This window comes from Nyctereutes procyonoides, unplaced genomic scaffold (genome assembly GCF_905146905.1).
Source record: "Nyctereutes procyonoides isolate TBG_1078 unplaced genomic scaffold, NYPRO_anot_genome, whole genome shotgun sequence".
Classification (NCBI taxonomy): Eukaryota; Metazoa; Chordata; class Mammalia; order Carnivora; family Canidae; genus Nyctereutes; species Nyctereutes procyonoides.
The window spans coordinates 5,328,343-5,349,817 of NW_026575142.1; the positions used below are offsets into that span (position 1 = coordinate 5,328,343).

Here is a 21,475-nt window from a genome sequence, read left to right on the forward strand (position 1 = left end):
CCGACGTGGGATTCGATCCCGGGTCTCCAGGATCGCGCCCTGGGCCAAAGGCAGGCGCTAAACCGCTGCGCCACCCAGGGATCCCCCTTTTTTAATTTTTAATTTTTAATTTTTATTTTTTTAAATTGTTTCTTTAGGTGAAACTTTGACTTCAAATTTAGCCTTTTTTTGGGGGGTCCATCTCTTTATTATTTTTTTAAAAAAGATTTTATTTATTTATTTATGAGAGACACAGAGAGAGAGGCAGAGACACAGGCAGAGGGAGAAGCAGGCTCCATGTAGGGACTCGATCCCAGGACTCCAGGATCACGCCCTGGGCTGAAGGCAGATGTTCAACCACTGAGCCACCAAAGCGCCCTGGGTCCATGTCTTTATTTAGGATTAATTTCTAGAAGTGGAAGCCCTGGGTCCAAACCCAGAATATTGTGAATTTTAATTGATATTGCTAACTTAAACTCTAAAAAGGTTGTATTAATTTACAAGGCAAAAAAAAATCTATTTGGATACCTAACAATCTACATCTTTGCTAACATGATGGGTAAAATGTGTTTTGATTTTCATTTTTTAATTCAGCGAAGTTTAATTTAGTTTCCATCTTCATAATTTTGGTTTCTAGCATTATCCATTTTCAATTCATTACCTTCTTAATTTCTAATTTTAGCCATGTGCTGTTATTACTCTTTTTTATAAGGAACGGCCTATTCTTCTTACATCATAACATCCCATAGAATCTCACTGAAGATCTAAAACAGTTTTTAGAGGTCTCAGACATTTCTTTTTAACCTTTATTTTATTTTTTTTTAAATTTTTATTTATTTATGATAGTCACACAGAGAGAGAGAGGTAGAGACACAGGCAGAGGGAGAAGCAGGCTCCATGCACCGGGAGCCAGACGTGGGATTCGATCCCGGGTCTCCAGGATCGCGCCCTGGGCCAAAGGCAGGCGCTAAACCGCTGCGCCACCCAGGGATCCCTCTTTTTAACCTTTAAAAAGGTAGTGTCCTACCTGCCTTTTTACTATCCCTATGGAATTATTAGAGTTCTCAACTTATTGATTTCCTGAGTGAACAGAACTTTTTCAGAAGTGTGATATAGATAGAGAAATCAAAGTTCCTATTTTGATCTAATTTTCTTTTAATATTTGAGCCCCAGCTTTTCTGTTTTTAACCCATTTCTGAGTTTTGGACAAATCTGTCTAGTCCTATCTTTGTAAGTCCTGGATTCAACTCATGCTATCAGGGATTGTCTCTCTTTGGCTCTTGGTAGATATGCTACCCCAGGCGGGTGCTGGTCCTTGATGGGCAACACACAGTTATAGCAAGAAATGTTTCACAAATGATGTCTGATATGGTCTAGTTAAGATTAATAAAATCACACTGCTTAGAAAGAATTATCCATTGACTTAGAGTCAACAAAAGTTTTTTTTTCTTTTGAATATTAAAATATAGATAGAATTGTTTGGCGGGCGGGGGGGAAACTAACTTGAAATAAATAAAAAAATATCTTCACGTTAATCGTTCTTCCCATATACTTCAAATTTGTACTTAATGCCTTTCTCCTCCTGGATATCAGAAAGAACACCTGGGTATTCTGGCAGAAGTTTATATTTCTCCAAATCAATTTCTGGGAAAAATGTGTCACTTTCAAATTCATGCATAGTCCTTGTCACAAATAGTCTAAGATGGCCTGGTTTGTTCATGGCTTCCTTATAAACAGAACTGCCTCCCACTATCCAAACCATGTCCGCTTTATTTGCTAATTCTGGTTGCTCAGTAAGTTTTAAAGCATCATCCAGACTTTTGGCAAGAAAATGAGCTCCTTGTGGAGGTTCCTTGAGGTCTCTGCTGAGAACTATATTAATTCTGTCCTTTAAAGGTCGATTCTTCTCAGGAATGGAGAACCATGTCTTCCAACCCATAATCTCCAAATCCTGTTTACCTTCCACGGAGGAGTTCGTGGTCATTCTTTGGAAATACTTGAATTCATTCCTGAGCGGGGTCCAGGGCAGGTCCCCGTTCCTGCCGATGCCCATGTTCTGGGACACGGCGATGATGCAGTTCAGCGTGCGCACCCTGGCACCGGGGGACACCAGGCAGCCGCTGCCCGCGCCGCGCCCCCGCCCGCCCGAAGTCAGCCTTAGGACCTTGATGGAGGAGCGGAGTGGCTCAAGACCCATGAGCCATCCACCTGAGAGAATAGAATCAAGTAGCAAACGTTTCTGTGTGCTCAATGCTTGTGCTATAATTTGAATAAAGCGGGACTCAAGGTTGTATATGTGATGATTACAGTCGCATGAAAGAAAAATCTGAGGTTAAAGAAAATCTAGAACATCAAAACATCTTTTTTTTTGTTCTGGTTTCCCTTTCTACTAAGCTAAACGTATTGCCTCAAAACGTGCAAGTGGCAACGTGCATGTGACCTGGGTCAACAGAGCCATGGCCGGGCCACGGTGCGGCCGGGGTGGCTTTCCCCGTCCACAGCGGGTCCCTACCTGGTGGCAGCCCAGCCGGAGGGTCGGGTCGGGGCGTGGGGAGCACCTGGAGCCCAGCCGACAAGCTCTGCATCCCCCGCAGCGGCCGAGCGCCTCGTCCGCTCCCTCATCCACCGCAGAGGGGCTCTTATTTCCTGGGCCTTTGGCCGGGTCCCCGGGTCCTCTGGGAGGACTGTCCCCTGCCAGCTCGGGAGGGTTTGCACCGCTGTGCACGCATCGTGTCTCCTGCTGGCCCAGCTGCTTCCGGGCTCCGGCCACCAGCAGCCCGTGGGGAGAGGTCCGAGGTGAGCGCCCCAGACATCCAGCCCCACGGGGATTCTGGACACCCTCGAAGGTGGATGTCATGTGGGTGTGACACGAGCCCTCGTTCCAGCCACCTCTGTGGCGCTTCCCTCCACGTTTGCGGTCCTGGAGTTGGTGGATGCCTTCCAGGTTCTGGAACCACCGGGTTTATGGGACACTCAGAGGGTCGCTCCTGCCAGGGGTGCCCGTGCCCAGCCCTGTCCCGCCTGGGGCTCACTCCGGGTAGATGCCACCCGCCGCCTGGGGCTCACTCCATGTAGATGCCACCTGCCGCCTGGGGCTCTCCCCGCCGTGGGCCGCCAGGAGCCGGTTGCTGGCCAGCCGTGAGTGGTGTTCTAACCAGGGCCCCGGGCCACCCGGGTGAAAGTCCCGACACCTGAATCCACCGGTGGCCCCGTACTCCGCCCGACAGGGTCCTCCTTCTTCGGTCACCTGCTGTGCAAGGACCGAGGCTGACAGCCCCCGAGTCACAGGGGCTGGTGGGGACCGAGGCAGATGAAGCCCGGGAGGTGGAGGCTTGTGTGACTCTGTCACCCCTGAACGGAGGCTTTACTGCCCGCCCCCCCCCCCAGCAGTGTGTCATCGCCTGGGAGCCTGCGCTGGTGTCCTCCGGCTGGTGTCCTGGGAAGGAGGCGACACCATGACGGCGGCCTGGGGGCTCTGGCCCAGGGGCTGCAGCGCTCGCTGCTGTTAATAAAAGTGGAATAAAATGCCACCTTTGTCGGAAGAGCCCGGCGGAGCTGCAGTGTGCTCCCGGGTGCGGGAGGCCCGGTGCCACCGCAGGCCCTGTTGCCGGCCCCAGCACCGCAGACCCTGTCGCTGGCCCCACCACGTGTGCCCAGAGTCGAAGGACCACGCAGGTCCCATGGGAGCAGCTGCCACCCGTGGGCCGCTCCTGCCCCCCTCACTTGCTTTGCAGCCGAGGTCGCGAGGCCCCGGGGCACAGGGCCCAGCCCAGGGGACAGCGCGGGCACAGCCCACCTGAGGCTGGTCCTGGGGCACTGGGTCCCCTGCTCCCCGGCGGTCCCAGCCGCGCTCGCCCCCGGAGCCCCTCCATCCAGTGCCCGGCCCGGCCGCTGCCCAGGGGCCACCGTGAGAACCGCCCCCCCAGGCACCCCGACTCGATCTGCCGTCCTGTCGGGGGTCGCCCTAGAAAACATCCAGAAGGGCCATGCTGCTGGGGACGGGGCTCTGGGGCGGGGGGGGGGGGCGTTGGTGCCCAGGGCAAGAGGTGGAGGAGGGAGGCCTTGGAGGCGCGAGGACGGCACAAAAATCCAGACGGAGGCTTGAATTCGCAAAGGGTCCTGGGCAGAGCCGGTATGTCAGCGGTGTCTGAGGGGAGAAAACCAGGGGGAGCAGTAGCGGGTGTAGGGGGACCTAGGGGAGGCCGCCGGGGCTCGGCTGGGTAGGGGCTGGGTAGGGGCCGGTGCGCCCAGGGTCGCGGGGTCGAGGCCCGCCTCAGGCTCCTCGCTCCGTGGGGCGTCTGCTTAGAGCCTCTTTCTCCCTCTCTCTCAAAATAAATCAAGTAAATAGTTTTTAAAAAAGGATTTAAAGGAAATTCTTAATAAGGGTGTTGGGGTCTCCCCTTCCTTCTGAATGTCCCAGAAATGTAAGTGCAGGAGGGTTTGTGCGTGTGCCCCTCTCCTCACTGCTGCCCTCTGGGGTGAGCCGGGGCCCACGTTCTTACGACCTCTGCCTCCTCCCAGGAAGCCCCCACCCGCCAGCCTCAACAGCTCCCTAAGAAATGAGGATTAGAAGGACTCAAAGGACTGGACTCTTGGGGCCTTTTGCTGGAGTGTGGGGAGACCGCGGCCCAGGCCACGATGAGGGTGGCGGGAGACCTTGGAGAATTTGCCCAACGGTTCTCATCACCCTTGGTCGGAAGTAACCCTGGGGTGTGAGGTTGGGGTGGCGGGAGGAGGTGGGCCCTACCGGGGGAGGGGCGCCCCAAGCACAGGCAGGCTTCCCCTGGGGAGGGTGGGGTTGACTCAGGGCCGGGCCACATCAGGGCTGGGGGGCTCGGGGCGGGCATGCAGGAGAGGCCTGGGACTTGGTCCGGGGAGACGGGGCATGGCTGCCTGCGGGGTGGGGGGCCCCCAGCACCCCTACCAACTCTCAGTTGCTCCGACAGGAGTCGCCCCTGAAACACCCGCCAAGGCACCGTTCGTTTGCCAGTTCTGGCTGCACTCACCAACTCTGCAGATCCGGCCCCCCGGGGGGGTCCCCCTCTGCCCATAGTGGCGCATGCTCCCTGTTGCAGGAGGCATTAGTGGGCAATTAGAACATGACCCCCCAAGTCCAACTGGGAATCTGGTTCACGACGAGCAGGTTCACTGACTCCCGAATCCGTGAAACAGTGGGTGCTACTGGGGTGGGAAAGAGGTGGAATTTAAGACGTAGACGGGTCAGATGGGGTTCGCTGTACCTTGGTGTCAACGGTTAATTTTTTCATCCACGAATATTCGCAAAATCTTTCGGCAACCCCGTGCCTAGTAGGAAACAAACTGGTTTAACAGGCGGAAAACCTGAGATCTAGTCCTGATTCTGTCGATTGTGTCTTCTTCCAGAATGACCGTCTCTCAGGGCAGCCCTGACGCTCTGTCCTTCGTCGGGACCCCGGGCTTGAGGCGTGAGCTAGGCCTGTCCTGTCCTCCTCGCCGTCTTCAACTAAGAGTCAAATTGGAGAAAACGCCCGTTTGTTTCCTTGGGGTGGGGGTGAGGCCAGCTCGAGGCTTAAGAGCACCAGGAGCTCAGTAGAGCCTTGTCCTCTCGGTGGGAACATGCGGGACAAATGTTATGACGGTTCGTTTTTGGTAAACAAGAAAGTTGGCCCAGTTAGCAGAGCCCCACAGTAGAGCTTAGTCCCTTCAGGGTCCTCCTCTTCTCTGGAGGTGGAGGGAAGGTTACATTCCTCAAAGGACGTTGTTGACCAAAATAGAGGAGACTGAGACTGGAATCTTTTCTTATAACAAACAGCAAACCTTTCTTGGTTTCTTCCGTCACCATCTATCGGTTCTGATCCAGGCAGCCCAAAACAACAAAGACCTTTTTTGAGATTCGGCCCTTGATTTTATGTGACAGTTGAATAATATTATTCAATTATTATTCCCAGTCCTGTTTCTACCTTCAAAGGTAATGCGTTTCGTAGCTACGGTTGAAAGTTCTTCTAAAGAATTAAAATTCCGATGGAACGAGTGTCAACTCTAGGTGGGTCATCGACGATTTAATCAAGAATTTAAAATCTGATATGAAGGTGACTATTTCGTGTAATTGCATTAAATAAGAAAATGATAATATTAAATAATGAAAATCCTTTACAGATCGTTTGTGGCTTGTCAGTGACATTCTACAGTCCTACTAGAACCTAATTTTCATTCATTCATTCATTCATTCATTCATTCATTCATTCATCTATTTCTTTCTTTTCTTTCATCTATCTATCTATCTATCTATCTATCTATCTATCTATCTATCTATATCTATCAGCAACCCAGAGAGAGAGGCAGAGACACAGGCAGAGGGAGAAGCAGGCTTCCCGCGGAAAATAGTCTGATGTGGGACTCGACCCCAGGACCCCGGGTCACACCCTGAGCCAAAGGCAGATGCTCAACAACTGAGCCCCCCAGGTGCCCCTGAAACATAATTTTCATTGGATTATCAATATAAAACTTATCCTTCCACTAGTTCCTGGTCCCTCCTCTCATCTTCTGGCAGAGTTTTCTCTATTTGTGCCCCCCCCCCCAGATATGCTCAGGAGGTTCCCATCCTGAAAACCATTAGCTCCTGTCCACTGCACTGCCGCGTGTTTCCCTGTCCTGCACTCTGTCCTTTCATCCCTTGCTGCCTCCGTTGGTCTCTCTTTCTCCACAGCCGCCTTCCCCGTCCTCCTCCCTTCTCCTCCCGCAACCTCACTCACCTGGTGGGGGTGCTGGTGATGTGTCTGACACTGTGGTGAAAACAGGAATGTGCTGGAAAGACCGGGCTGTGTCCTCATGGGGCCTAATATTTGGCACAGAAGACAAACACTTGATAAACAAGGGGTGGAGTCGTCTCGTCCTCACTTCCTACCTCCGACTTATCCCCACTGGGCTTGATACTCCATCCCAGGCCAGCAACAACCGCTCGGTTCCAAAAGCAGTGGACCTTTTTTGTTCCACTTTTAATGTCTCATCGGAGTTCATCACATCATTCTTCTGGAAACTTCATTCTCCTTTGCTCTGTGTCCCCATTCTTCACTGGGTGTCTTACCCCCTGGGCCCTTCTGGTAACTCTTCTTCTGCTCCTCAGTGAAATAACTGGGTGGCATTTCACAGTGCTCTGATTAGTCCTTTTGTAATTTTTCTTTTTTTGATTTCCTGGGGCAAACCTACCTGATGCCGTGCGTTCTGCTGCGACCCACGTGTTCGATCACACCCATTCTCTGAAGGATGGGCGCCATCCGCTCACCTGCTTGGCAGCATCCTGTCCCGAGCTCAACAGGCTCTAAGCTGAACTCATTATCTTTAAAAAATACGCTTCCTGGCTCATTTTAGAGAATTCCCATGCACGCCATCACCTAAACTGGGTTGTAAAGAAGAGCAGCAAGGTTTTCAGGAACCGGCTTTTACAGGTGGGAGTCAGTGAGATTTCAAAGAGCAGGAGGAGCAAGTGCATAAGGAGCGGGGGGCCCAGGTCCTCTAGGCAGGGGCCGCACGAGCCAAGGCCCAGAAGCAGAGCGCGATCGCGGGGTGCACAGGCTGGAAGGGAGCGTGGCAGGAGGGAGGTGTGTGCGCCTGGGAGGTTGGCGCATGTCACACCAGAGCTGTCGTAGGTCACCAGGAAGCTTGAGCTTTATTCTGGTGACGTGGGACGCTTGGAGGGATTCTTCAGCAGGGAATGGCCTGGGTTACACTTTGTAAAGATTATTTCTACTCAATCAACAACAAACTGTGAGGGGGTTCGAGTAAAGGCGGCGGGAGGCGGGCGGGTAAGGGAGGCAGGAGAGGCTGAAGGCGGAACCAGGGCGCAGGGGAGGCTTTGGCAGTAGCCTCCGTGAGCCTCGCTGATGAGGGGGATGATGCAAGGTAAGTGGAAAAGGGGCATCAGGGGTGACTCGCAGGTTCTGGGGACGAGCTGCTGCGGAGACCTTTCAGGGAGATGGAAAGAACGCGGGAGGAAGTGGTTCTGGGGAGGGGGGCAGGAGGGCCGACCTGCTCCTGTAAGCTTTGGGGTACCTTTAGGATTGCCACCAGGACGTGCCAGATGGCAAGTTGGGCAAATGCCCATGGGGCCTGGACGTGGGTGGGAGGCCTGGCAGGGGAGTGCAGGGGGCCCCCGGGGTCCGGGGTAGGAGGGGAGCAGGGGGCCCGGGAGCAGCTGGCTTGCCCGGAGTGGGCAGTGCGGCCAGCAGGTGCAGCAGATGGGCCGCAGGAAGGGGGCCCGGGGTCGTCGGTGCCCCACCTGGACAAGAGAAGTTTTGGGTTCGAGGTGGTCCCCCTTTGAAAGTGAGCACCTCAGATCGTCGGGTTGTACTTCACTCGCATGATTCTTTCGGTGTTCGGGGGGGCTGCATGGCTGCTGCCCCGGTCCTTGGGGGCAGCTGATGAGGGTCGCCGCCCGACGTTCGGGGCCCTGGGATTGGTTGCATGTGGCCAGAGCTTACGGGGTGTCGGGGAGAATGAAGGTGGAAGAGGACCAAAAAGAGTGAAAGTGAAGTTGGGACAGTAGACAGGACAGATGAAGAAGAGTAAAGTTTTGTAGTTTTGTAGTTTTCCAGAGTTTTGTCGCTTTCCCCAAATAGATCCTACGTATTTTCTTTTTAGATTTGTACCCGAGTATTTCATTTTTAGGGGTGTTAATGTGACTGATATTGTCCTTTATTTGAAATGCCGCTGTTCATCGCTGCTCTGGAGAAAAGGGACGGACTTGTGAGTACTGACCTTGTGTTCTGCAACCTGGTTATAACTTCTTACGTGAGTTTCCTATAAGGAGGTTTGATTTATTGATTCTTTAGGATTTTTCTATGCAGACGATCATGTCATCTGCAAATGAAAGCGGTTTTCTTTCTCCCTTCCCACACTATGTCCCTTAATTTCCATCTCTTCCTGCGTTATCAAGACTTCATTACAGCGTCGAAGAGCAGTGATGAGAGGGGAAGTCTTTGCCTTATTCCCCATCTCAGTAGGAAAGCCTTGAGTTTCTCACCATTAAGTATAACGTCAGGCCATAAGTTGTTTACTTTTTAAAAATGAAGCTGAGGTTTCCCTCTATTCCTAGTTTATCAAGGGTTTTAGAATGAATGGGTGTTGGGGTTGTTTAAAATGTTTTTTTTTTTTTTCTTGAGTGCCTGGGTGGCTCAGTTGGTTAAGCCTCCTATTGATTTTGGCTCCGGTCATGATCTCATGGTCCTGGGATCAAGCCCTGTGTCGGGCTCTGCTCTGGATGGAGTCTGCTTCCACTCATGTGTTGTTTACAAGTGTGTTGTTCAATTTTCATATATTTCGGGATTTCTCTGTTGTCTTTGTTACTGATTTCTAGTTTAATTCTATTGGGGTATGAGAGCAGACATCGTGTGATTTCTGTTGTTTTGATTTATTAAGGTGTGTTTTATGGCCTACAATATGTTCTATCTTGGTGAATGTTCCATGTCAACTTGAAGAATGTGTATTCTGCTATTATTTGATGAAATAGGCTAAAGTATTTATTATATTCAGTTGGTTGATGGTGTTGAGTTCAGGTATTTTTGATTTTCTTCCTGCTGGATCTGTCCATTTCCAATAGGGACGTATTAAACCCTCCAATTATAATAATAAACTCACCTATTTCACCTTGCGGTTCTATCGGATTTTACCACATGTATTTTGATGCTTGGTTGTTCGGTGCATATGTGTGAAAAATTATTTCATCTTCTTAGAGACTTGATCTCTTTGTCATATGATGCCCATCTTTATCTCTGATAACTTTCCTTGCTCTGAAGTCGGCTCTGTCTGAAATTAATATACTACTCCTGCTGTCTTTTGGTGTTAGCATCGTATATTTTTCTTTATCTCTTTACTTTTACTCTATATGGAGCTTTATCTTTAAAGTGCATTTCTTGGGGGCACCTGAGTGGCTTAGTTGGTTGGGCATCTGCCTTCAGCTTGGGTCACAATCCCAGGTCCGGGATCACGTCCCACATTGGACTCCGTACTCAGCAGGAGCCTGCTTCTCCCTCTTCCTCTGCCTGTCACTCCCCTTGCTTGTGCTCTCTCTCCCGCTCTGTCAGATAAATAAATAAAATATTTAAGAAAAATAAAAATAAAGTACATTTCTTGTGTGCTTGGCTGGCTCAGTAAGTAGAGCATGTGACTCTTGATCTCAAGGTTTTAAGTTTGAGCCCCATATTGGGTATAGAGATTACCTAAAAATAAAACCTTGGAAGTGGGTTTCTTGTAAGCCGAGTCATTATGCTGTGCATATTACATTTCTGCAGAGCAATATGTCAAATATATTCCAATACAATGAAGAACCCCTCCCCCCCAAGATAACAAGTGTTGAGGATGTGGAGAAAAAGCAACTCTTATACAGAGCTGGTCAGAATATAAATTGGTTCACAGGCACCTGGGTGGCTCAGTGGGTTAAGCATCCAAATCTTGATTGGAACTCAAGTCATGATCTTGGGCTTGTGGGATCAAGCCCTGAGTCGGGCTCCGCCCACAGCACATAATCTGCTTGTCCCTCTGTCTGCTCCCCCTCCCATCCCCATCATATACTTATGTCTCTCAAATAAATAAATAGAATGTAAATTGGTACAGCCACTGTGGAAAAGCTGTATGGAGGGTTCTACAAAAATTAAAAATAAAACCACCTTATGACCCAGGAATCCTATATATAGGATAGATAGGGTATAGATCCAAAGAGAAAAAAAAAAATCACTATCTCCAAGAGGTGGGGAGGATAATAATTGAGTTTCTTGTAGACAACCTATAGAATACTTAATTATTGCTAGAACTTCATCTTTTACAAATTTAAGTCTCATTTGACATTAAAGAATGTGGTAGGCCCTGGCTACTACTAAAGAAGCCATGGCTCTTTGGCGGGACATAGTATTTCAAAACTGCAGTATGGGGCGCCTTGTGCCTCAGCCTCTGCCTTTGGCTCAGGTCATGATCTCAGGGTCCTGGGGTCGAGATCCTCCCCCCTGCTTGCTCCTTCATGCTCATTCTCTTTCTCATGCTCATTCCCTTTCTCTCTCATGCTCCTTCTCTTTCTCAAATAATCCATCTGTCTTTAAGAAAAGAAACTGCACTATGGTTGCTGGGGACCCCAACTAGGTCTTAAGGGCAGACAAAGTTAGTGAATACCAATTCTCTTTTTATTAAGTAATTTATTATGAGTTCTTCCTGTTACCTTTGAGAGTGGTATTAACAGGATTTCAACTTAAACCCCATCAATCTGACCATCTGTATCTCTTCTCTTTGCTAAAAAATACCAGTTGCCAATTACACCACCATAATTACTAATTTACTTTATTCTGCAATACATTTTAACAACTGCTTCATGATAATACTATTGCTGCCAATAATAGAATTTTTTAGATGCTCTTTATGAGTCTTTGCAGTTCTTTTGTCCTAAGGCTATATCTCACTGAGGGTGTTTACTCCAAACACTGTGTTTTGATGTTAGTTGGTAACATTAACTATACCTACCACCAACTGGTTACGGTTAGACTCATTTGTTTTATCATTGCTCTTTAGGAATTTTTAAAAATAAGTTTTATGATTGTTAATATTCTTTACAGTGTTCCACAATAAAATTTTATGGACTAAAATACATTCAGGGAAATCTTACTTTATACCCATCTTTTCTATTCTGTTTCCAGTCTTGCTTTATCAGTAATCATTAAAAAAAAAAAAAGCTCCATCTTTCCATTGTTCTTTTATGTAAATTACCTGTCCTATCTACTGGCTGACTGATCTACCAAGAGGTCTATCCATCCATAATCATTTCCTCTTCTTAGATGAATGGTAGCATTTCATATGTATTTTTTTCTAACTTGTTCTTTTGCTCTTAACAATATAGCTTCATAACAGTATGCAAAGATCTGTCTTCACGTTTATAGCTGCAGAGAGCTCCATCGCTTGGTTGTAACCTGATTTACTAAACCAGTCCCCTGTTGGGGACTTAATAAATGTTTGAGTTAATGAGTGATGTTATTTAATTATCATTGACATTTTTGAATATGATTTTGAATGAGTGTCATTACTGAATGAGTATTATTAATGAGTGACAAACGTCACTTTAAAATACTGTTTTTTTGTTGTTGTTAAGTAAAAAAAAACGATATTGTGGTTTTGTTAATAAGAAGGAACCCTTACATGAAATACATGTCAAAATATAGTTGATTCATTATTCGTGGATTCATATTTATGAGTTTGCCCACAGACTAAAAGGTTTTTGTAACCCCAGCATCAATACTTATGATGGCTCCATGGTCATTCCCAGTCGTGAGCAGCGCGGCACGATTTGAGGGGCCCAACGTACACGTTTCCGGCTTGGGTTGCCCAGGTGGCTCTCTGCCTTCTTTCAGTTCTCATGTCATGAAGCAGTGTTCTTAGGGTCTGTTTAGTGTCACGCTTTTCACATGGGAAGCTTTATTATTTTGCTATTTAAAGTGGCCTCCAAACGTAGCGTTAAAGCGCCATCTCATGTTTCTAAGTACAAGGATCCTGGGATGTACCTTACAGAGAAAATACTCATAATAAAATTCAGCTGTATGTTCACCAGTTGTCAGAAATGTGACCAGAGGCTTTGGGAACCTCGTCCTATAATCCCGTAGGAGTGGCTCAGTATTTGCTAATAAAATGTTTGTGATGAATTCATGGAGCAAAACCACACCGAAGAGTGAGAATTGACTGTAGTTTCTGACGAAGTGACTAGGGGTTGCATAAAATAATTCAGGAGGGTCCAGGAGAGTGTGTCAGGGCATAGATGAACCATGGCCAAGGAGTCGGAGATTGGTAAGGCCGTGTGATGGACACCTGAGGGCTCATTAGACTATTTTTCTCTCTTTTGGTATATGCTTGGCATTTCCAATCATAAAAAAAAATTGCCTTTAAATCCCATTATAAATATTTGAATACTTGAATTAGAGATATTTTCATGAACGTTTGATGCTTCCAATCAATGTCAGTATTTGACTCAACGTCTTCATGATTTTTTTTTATTGTCCTGTTTCCTTCAGCTCTACCCCTTTCTTCCGTCCTAAGAGAACGTGAGAGGAGGTTAGAATACAATCTGAGGGCTTTAGAAACAGTGTCCTGAACTTGCACAGACCCAGAAAAATTATGTCTTGTGGGGTTTTGTCCAGCTCTCGAGAACAGTCGGCACAGTAAATGAGTATCGTGCTGCTGGGGCTGCTACTTCCATGGCCCTCTTGCCCTCTCAGGGGCTCCGTGCCATCCTGTGCTCGTCTGCTTTTCTGAGAATAAAGATTCTCTGAGGGGAACCTCCTCGTATGTGCTGGCCCTTCGCACCGGGTTGGGCACTGAGGGGCTGAGAGAGTTGGCCTGCCTCAAGCTACACGACCTTCCCTCCCCAGTTCCCCGTGGACCTAGACCCTACTGGATGGGGGATGACCTCAGGGCCCCATCAGGTCAAGAATGTAGAAACTGACCCGGGAGGTTGGCTCACAGCCTCGGAGGGAGAGGCCACCAGCCCTGTTTGTTTGTCTTAATAATTTAAAAAACAACAACAACAACAACTGAAAGGAACAGGAGAGAAATATAGGGGAAAAAACCATAATTGTACCTTGTGCTCTCCTCATGTGTCTCAGACTGTGGGGCTGAAAATATTCTCTAAACGTTACCTCAAACATGAGTCGCTCCAAGGCACAGACAGGGCAAACATTATTAGCTTCATCTGAGACATGAGGTGAAACAGGGCAGGGATTGACGGAGCCAAGATTTAGGGCCCAAAGCTTGGCTGCTGCTCAGCCCCCGCTAAGTTACCCCCAGGACCCCTTCCCCCCTTTCCTGGAGGGGCTCTTCCTCTCCTTGGTGGTAGTCCCACCCCTCACCACAGGCCTCTTGGGATCCCTGTCCTCCCATCAGTGAGGCTTCCCCAACCACCTTGGGTCATGAGTAGCCCTCCCCCCGCCTGGCCACATCTCTCTCTCTCTCCTTCTCTAGCTTTATGACTTCCTTTTGCTCTCATCATCTGACACACCGTCTATTCCTGGCTTCCCGCCATTTTCGCGTGCCCTGAGGGAGTCCTGCACTGGGGCAACTCCAATGCCTGCTGGGCCCCAAGTGGGTGCTGAGTAAATGTTCACCGACTCACTTCTTTTATTAAAACCCGCTTTTAGTTAAAACCCAATAGTTATCTCCGGGGACTTGAGACACCTTGATAGACGACCCCTTCTGGGGGTTGCTTTCGTTATAGCGGGAGAGACCTTGCTGTGAGGTAGCCAGTGGAACACGCCCTAATTCGTAGCAACTAATAGATTCAAGCAAGTCTTTTTGCACAGCAAGGGATCCTTTTGATGATCTCTGAGCTAGGCCCAAGGCTAGCCTTCCCAAGAGCTCTCAACAGAGAGAGGGAAAAAGTGGATGAGAAACAGACTTTGCAGGAGATGTATCAGTAGTGCTGGCGAATCAGAGGGACGCTCCTTCAGAGCCCAGCCCCCCGGTAGTCAGGGGGAAAGCAGAGAAATCCCTTTCCTACTGGCTTGTCTCTTGATGAAGAGTTTGGTGCAGTTTCCTGGTGCCAGCCTTTGACCAGTTAGGTGGTGCAAAGGGTCAGCCTTTGCTCACAGAAACTCACCAGGACAAATCGGAACAGGATCATCCTTCCAGCAGCTTCTGGAAGGTGCAAGAGCCGGGTTAACATCTACTGAGATGATAATCCCTGTTACGCTTGTTGTGTAAATTTATTATGTGTTTCATTTTAATTTTTAGAGAAGGGCATGTGCACATGTGTGAGTGGCGGGGGGGTGTGGAGGGGGAGGGGGTGGAGGGGGAGGGAGAGAGAGAGCATCTCAAGTAGGCCCCGTACCCAGTGTGGAGGCCCCAACGTGGGGCTGGATCTCAGGACCCTGACATCGCCTGAGCCGAAACCAAGAGTCGGACGCTTAACCAACTGAGCCGCCCAGGCATCTTTTACAAGAATTAATATTTTCCTACTGATGACTTGTAACTGACTGTCAAGAGCTGCATATATTTTTGGCATTTTCTTCGCGCGCATTTCTTTTTTTAGCACCCAGCTCTGTTCGAGGAGGCATTTAAGGCGGCTTACCTACGACAAGACTTAAAAATTGGTGAAAGAGGGAATGGATATGGAGGGAAAGCGAATCGGACAGGTGAGACAGGGATGACACTGCCTCAACCCCAGTCGGCTGGGCGCCGAGTGGGGGGCACCCGTCTGAGCCTTGGCCTCGGTGGGCTCCCTGTCCCCGAGCAGGGCCTGCGGGCTCCTTCTCCCTGGCCCAGCGAGGGGCCTGTGGGTGCTGGGTGCCGGGTGCCGGGCTGGGCCCTAGCTCCCCTCTGCAGGCTGTGGCAGCTGACATTGAGGAGGACACACGGCCGGTGGCCTGCCTCCCAGGGCTCAGGAGGTGAGAGCAGGCCAGGCACTCAGGAGCCGGTGATTATTTCTGGTCGGGACCGGGGCGGGGGAGGGGGGGGCTGTCCTGCAAGTTCCCAGGAGCGGCCACCACATGGCGGCAGGCCCGCCTCCGACGACATCCTTCACTGGGTCATGATGTGCGACTGACACCGAGGCCCAATTCAGAAAAAAAAAAAAAAAAAAAAGCCATTCCACTGGGGCGTGGATTCCAGAAGCCCTGGTCAGGTTCGTGGTCTGCGCTGGGCTGACTTAATTTAGGGGAACAGTTTAGCTGTTTCGGAGGAAGAGTGGACTGTGGACTCCACAGGCCCGGGCCGCAATTATTATTTCTCTCAACTGGGCTTTTGTAAAACTGTGAGGGCTGGGGAGCCCCAGGCCCCCGACCAGGCCCGGGGTGCAGCTCTCGGCTGCGGCCTGCGCATGGGGCCTCAGCCGCCAACCCAATGGGCAAGGGAAGGGGCTTTTTGGTAAAAGCTGAAGAAATGCAAGGATACCGCTTGACTACAGGGCCGCCCAGTCCGCACCAGGCCCCCTGTGTGAGGGAACAGGATCCGGGGCCTTGACCACCCCCCAATACTACATGGAGCCAGAGTGACGTTGTGCAGACCGAGACGTTCCTGCACATTCAGTGTTGAATTAGTGTTTGCATTTTCTTCGGATAAATACTTAGACACAGAAGAGCCGGCTTCTATAGTGTCTGCATTTTTCATTTTTAGGGAAACGCCACGCTGTTTTTGCACAGTGACGGCCTCCTGGCCGACAGGGCACGAGGGCGTCCTGCTGCCCGCGTCCTTGCCCACACTCGTCATTGCCTGTCTTCTTGATACTAGCCGTTCTGACAGCTACGAGGTGGTGGCTCGCTGTGGTTTCGAGTCGCGTTGCCCTGACGATCAGTGATGTTGAACAGCTTTTCCTATGTCTGTGGGCCATCTGTACATCTTTGAAAAAATGTCTATTGAGGTCCTCCGCCATTTTCCGAAATTAACTTTTTTAAAGGTTTATTCATTTATTCATTTGTTCATTTATTCACAGAGAGAGGCAGAGACACAGGCAGAGGGAGGAGCAGGCTCCCTGTGGGGAGCCCCATGCGGGACTCCATCCCAGGACTCCAGGGTCATGACCTGAGCCGAAGGCAGACGCTCAACCACTGAGCCACTCAGGAGCCCCTAAAATTAATTTTTTTTAAATGCTGAGTTTTAGGAATTCTTTTTTTTTTTTTAGGAGTTCTTTATATATGTTGGATGTTAACCCTTCATCAGATCTATCATTTGCAAATATTTTTTCCCATTCAGTAGGTTTCCCTTTGATATTTTTTAAAGATTTATTTATTTATTTGAGAGAAAGAGAGTGTGTGTGTGTGCATGTGAGCTGGGGGTAGAAGCAGAGGTGGAGGGAGAGAAGGGATCCTCAAGCAGACTTCCTTGATGCATATGATGCGAGGCTCAATCCCAGGACCCTGAGATCACGACCTGAGCTGAAATCAGGAGCTGGCCGCCTGCCTCACTGAGCCACCCAGGTGCCTTAGGCTGGCTAAATTTTTTTTTTTAAAGATTTTATTTATCTATTTTTTTTAATAGATAATTTTTTTTTAATTTTTTTAAAGATTTTATTTATCTATTCACGAGAGACACACAGAGAGAGACACAGGCAGAGGGAGAAGCAGGCTCCACACAGGGAACCCGACATGGGACTCGATCCCAGGTCTCCAGGATCAGGCCCTGGGCCGAAGGCGACGTTAAACCACTAAGCCACCCGGGCTGCCCCTGCCCTTTGATTTTGATTGATGATTTCCTTCACTAGGCAAAAAGTTTTTACTCTGGTGTAGTTTTATTTGCTTATTCTTACTTTTTTTTTTTTTTTTTTGGTCTTTGTGTAAGGAGACCTCTAAAAAAATATCGCCAAAACGGATGCTTACTGCCTCCGTTTTCTTCCAGGAATTTTACGGTTGCAGATAGTTAAGTCTTTGACCCATTTTGAGTTTACTTTTGTGGATGGCATAGAACAAGTCCAGTTCCCCCTCTTGCAGCCTGCTGTCCCTGTCCAGCTTTTCCAACGCTGCTCATTAAAGAGACAATGTTTAATGCCATGTTCTGGCCCACTCTGTTGTAGATTAATTGACCATATAAGCATGGGTTTATTTCTGGGTTCTCTGTTCCGTTCCATTGACTTATTGTCTGTTTTTGTGCCAGGACCATACTGTTTTGATTACTGGAGCTTTGTCGTATAGTTTGAAATCTGGGAGCATGATACCTTTAGCTTTGTTCTTTCTCAAGATTGCTTTGGCCCTTCGGGGTCTTTTGGGTTCCATACACATGTTAGAATGACCTGTTCTGGTATTGTGAAATATGCCATTGGTACTTTGGTACGGATTGCAATGAATTTGTAGATTGCCGTGGGTAGGAGAGACAGTTTAACAATATCAATTCTCCCCAGCTATACAAGGTATCCCATGTATGTGTGTCTTTTTATCAATCTCACATAATTTCCTGAGTACAGGTCTTTGACTTTCTTGGTTAAATTTATTTTTAGGTATTTTATTCTTTTTGATGCAATTGTAAATGTGATTAGTTTCAGAATTTCTCTTGATAGTTTGTTATTAGTGTATAGAAATACAACAAATTTCTATATATTGATTTTTATATCCGGCAACTTTACTGAATTGATATATTCTAATAGTTTTGGGTTTCTTATATATAATACATCATCTGTGAATAGTGACACTTTTACTTCTTCTTTTCCAATTTGGATGCCTTTTATTTTGATATTTTGCTTAATTGGTGTATCTAGGACTTACTATGTTCAATAAAATTGGGAAGAATGGGCATCCTTGTCTTGTTTGTGATCTTAGAGGAAAAGCTTTCAGCTTTTCACTGTTGAGTACGTTGCCTGTGGGTTTGTCACTCATGGTCTTTACTATGTTGAGGTACATTCTATACCCACTTTGTTGAGAGTTTGTCATGAATGGATGTTGTAGAAAACGTTTGACAAAGTACATCTGTTGAGATGATCATATAATTTATATCCTTTGTTTTGTTAATGTGGTTTATCATGATGAGTTCCAGATATGAAACCATCCTTGCATCCCTGGAATACATTCTGTTTGATCATGGTTTATGATTTTTTAATGTATTGTTGAATTTGATTTACTAATAATTTTTTGAGGATTTTTAGATCTATGTTAGATCTATGTTAATCAAGGATACTGGACTCTAGTTTTCTTTTTCTGTAGTATTTTTATCTAGTTTAGGTATCAGGGTAATTCTGGCCTCCTAGAATGAATTCCCAAGTATTAATTCTTCATCAATATTGTGAAACACTTTGATACAGATAGGTATTGACTATTCTTTAAAAGTTTGGTAGGACCGGCCTGTGAAGACATCTGGTGCTGGAGCCATCTGGTGCTGGACTTTAGTTTCTTGGAAGTTCTTTGATTACTGATTCAATTTCATTACTAGTGATTGTTCACTTTTTCTATTTCTGCTAGATTCATTCTTGGAAAATTATATGTTTCTAGTAATCCATTTCTTCTAGGTTTTTCAATTTGTTGACATGTAATCATTTGTAGTAGTCTTTTACGATCCTTTGTATTTCTGTGGGTCATTTGTTACTTCTTCAATATCTGAGTTTATGTATTTAGGGCCTTTTATTTCCTTGGTGAATCTTGCCAGAGGTTTATCAATTTTATCTTTTCAAAGAATGAGCTTTTTAGTTTCATTGATCTGTTTCATTTATTTCTACTCTTTATTATTTTTATATTTATTATAAATCTTTATTATTTTCTTATACTAACTTTGTGGTTTGTTTTTCTTTTCCTACTTCAGGTGTAATATAAAATTGTTTATTTGCGGTTTTTCTTTTCTTTTGAAATGGGCCTCTTAGAATCACTTTTACTGCATCCCACAAATTTTGGAGGATTGTTTTTTCTATTCTTTCCTTTTTTTTCTCCTCCCCTTCCCTCTCTTCCCCTCCCCTCTCCTCTCTCTAGATTTTATTCATTTGAGAGAGAGGAGACAGAAAGCACAAGTAGGGAGGAGAAGCAGAGGGAGAGGAAGAAGCAGACTCCACGTTGAGCCAGGAGCCTGATGTTGGGCTCCATCCCAGAACCTGAAGATAATGACCTGAGCTGAAAGCAGACACTTAACCATCTGAGCCATGCAGGGGCCCTGGAGGATTGTGTTTTCATTTTCATTTGTCTCAAGGTACTTTCTTTGTTTCTTCTTTGATTTTGTTCGTTGACCCATTGTTTACTTACATGTTGTTTAGTCTGCATGTGTTCATCTTCTTATTCTCCACCTTTTCCCCTATAAATTGATTTCTAGTTTCACACAGTTGTGGTCAGAAAAGATGCTTGATATGATTTCAATCTTATTAAATTAATTAATACGTTTTTGTCCCCTAACATGTGATTATCCTGGAGAATGTTTTGTGTGCACTTGAGAAGAATGTGTATTCTGCTGTTTTCATATGGAATGTTCTAAATATATCTTTTAAGTCCATCGATCTAAAGTGTCATTAAGGTCAATGCTTTCTTATTCACTCTCTGCCTGAAAAATTTATCCATTGATGTAAATAGGGTGTTAAAGTCCTCTGTTATTATATTACTGTCAATTTCTCCCTTTGCATTTGTTAATATTTGCTTTGTATATTTAGGTCTCCTGTGTTGGGTACATAAACATTTACAAGTTTTATCTTCTTGCCAGACTGATCCCTTTTTCATTATGTAATTCTCTTCTTGGTCTTTTGTTATAGCCTTTGTTTTAAAGTCTATTTTTATAATATGAGTATTACTAGTCCAGCTTTCTTTTTTTTCTATTTTTATGGAATCTCTTTTTCCATCTCTTTACTTTCAGTCTATGTGTGTTTTTAAATATGAAGTGAGTCTCTTGAAGGCAATGTATAGACGGGGCTTTTTTTTAAAAGATTATTAGAGAGAGCAAGAGAGAGCACAAGCCTGTGAGATGGGGGAGGGACTGGGGGAGAGAACCATCAAGCAGACGCCCCACTTAGCATGGAGCCCAATTGTGGCTCAGTCCCATGACCCATGAGACTGCCACCTGAGCCAAAACCAATAGTCAGATGCTCAGCCAACTGAGACACTCAGGGCTCAACTGACTGAGCCATCCAGGCATCCCCCTGTCCCTTTTTAAAATCCATCAGCCACACTTTACCTTTTCTTTGGAGAATTTTGTCCATTTACATTTAAGTAATTATTGATAGGTATGTATTTATTGTCCTCTTGTAATTGTGTCCTAACTTTTATATGGTTTTTCTCTGTTCTTTTGCTGTCTTCCCTTGTGATCTGGTGTGTTTCTGTAGTGTTATGTTGGATTCTTTGCATTTTGTTTTTTATGTATCTGCTACAGGTTTTTGATTGTGGTTACTGTAAAGTTGATATATAACAGCCTATGTATATAGAAGTCTATTTTAAGTTGGTAGCTATCTGGTCCAGATGCATTTTAAAAGCATTGCATTTTTTTTTTAAGAACTGCATTTTTTATCCGCTACACATATTTTGTTTTTGAGGTAATATTTTACATATTTTAACTTTGTTTATCTCTAAACTAATTATTGTAGATACAGTTGATTTTACTTTTTTTGTCTTTTTTAACACTCACACTACTCTTATAAGTGTTGATCCATTACTTTTTCATTCAGTATATTTGCCTTTACTAATGAGATTTTTTTCTTTCATGTATTTTCTTATTTTTAGTTGTGACCTTTTCTTTCCTTTTAAAGTTCTTTTAATTTTTTTATAAAGAAGGCTGGTGATAAACTTGTCTACTTTTGCTTGTCAGAAACCCTTTATCTCTCCTTCAATTCTTAATAATAATAACCTCACCAGCTACTGTACTCTAGTTGTAAGTTTCTCCTTTCAGCACTTTAGCTATGTCATGCCACTCTTCTGGTCTGCGAAATTTCTTCTAAAAGCCAACTGATAGTCATATGGAGAAACCACTTATATGTAACAGACTTTTCTCTTGCAGCTTTCAAAATCCTCTCTTTATCTTTACTTTTTGACATTTAAATTTTAATGTCTTGGTGTGGATCTTTTTGGATACATCTTGTTTGGGACTCGCTTTGATTTCTGGACCTGGAAATGTG

General features: G+C 46.3%; 1 protein-coding gene across 1 annotated transcript; it reads right to left on the bottom strand.

Moving 5' to 3' along the window:
* Positions 1–1,510: 1,510 nt before the first annotated feature.
* On the bottom strand, positions 1,511–2,079 carry LOC129498752 (dihydrofolate reductase-like). Its single transcript, XM_055308306.1, has one exon. It carries the CDS (start codon positions 2,030–2,032, stop codon positions 1,511–1,513), a length of 522 nt encoding a protein of 173 aa, XP_055164281.1. The 5' UTR covers positions 2,033–2,079.
* Positions 2,080–21,475: the final 19,396 nt, after the last annotated feature.

Excerpts from the sequence above, each read along its gene's own strand:
- LOC129498752 (XM_055308306.1), bottom strand. The coding sequence starts at position 2,032 with ATGGGCATCGGCAGGAACGGGGACCTGCCCTGGACCCCGCTCAGGAAT.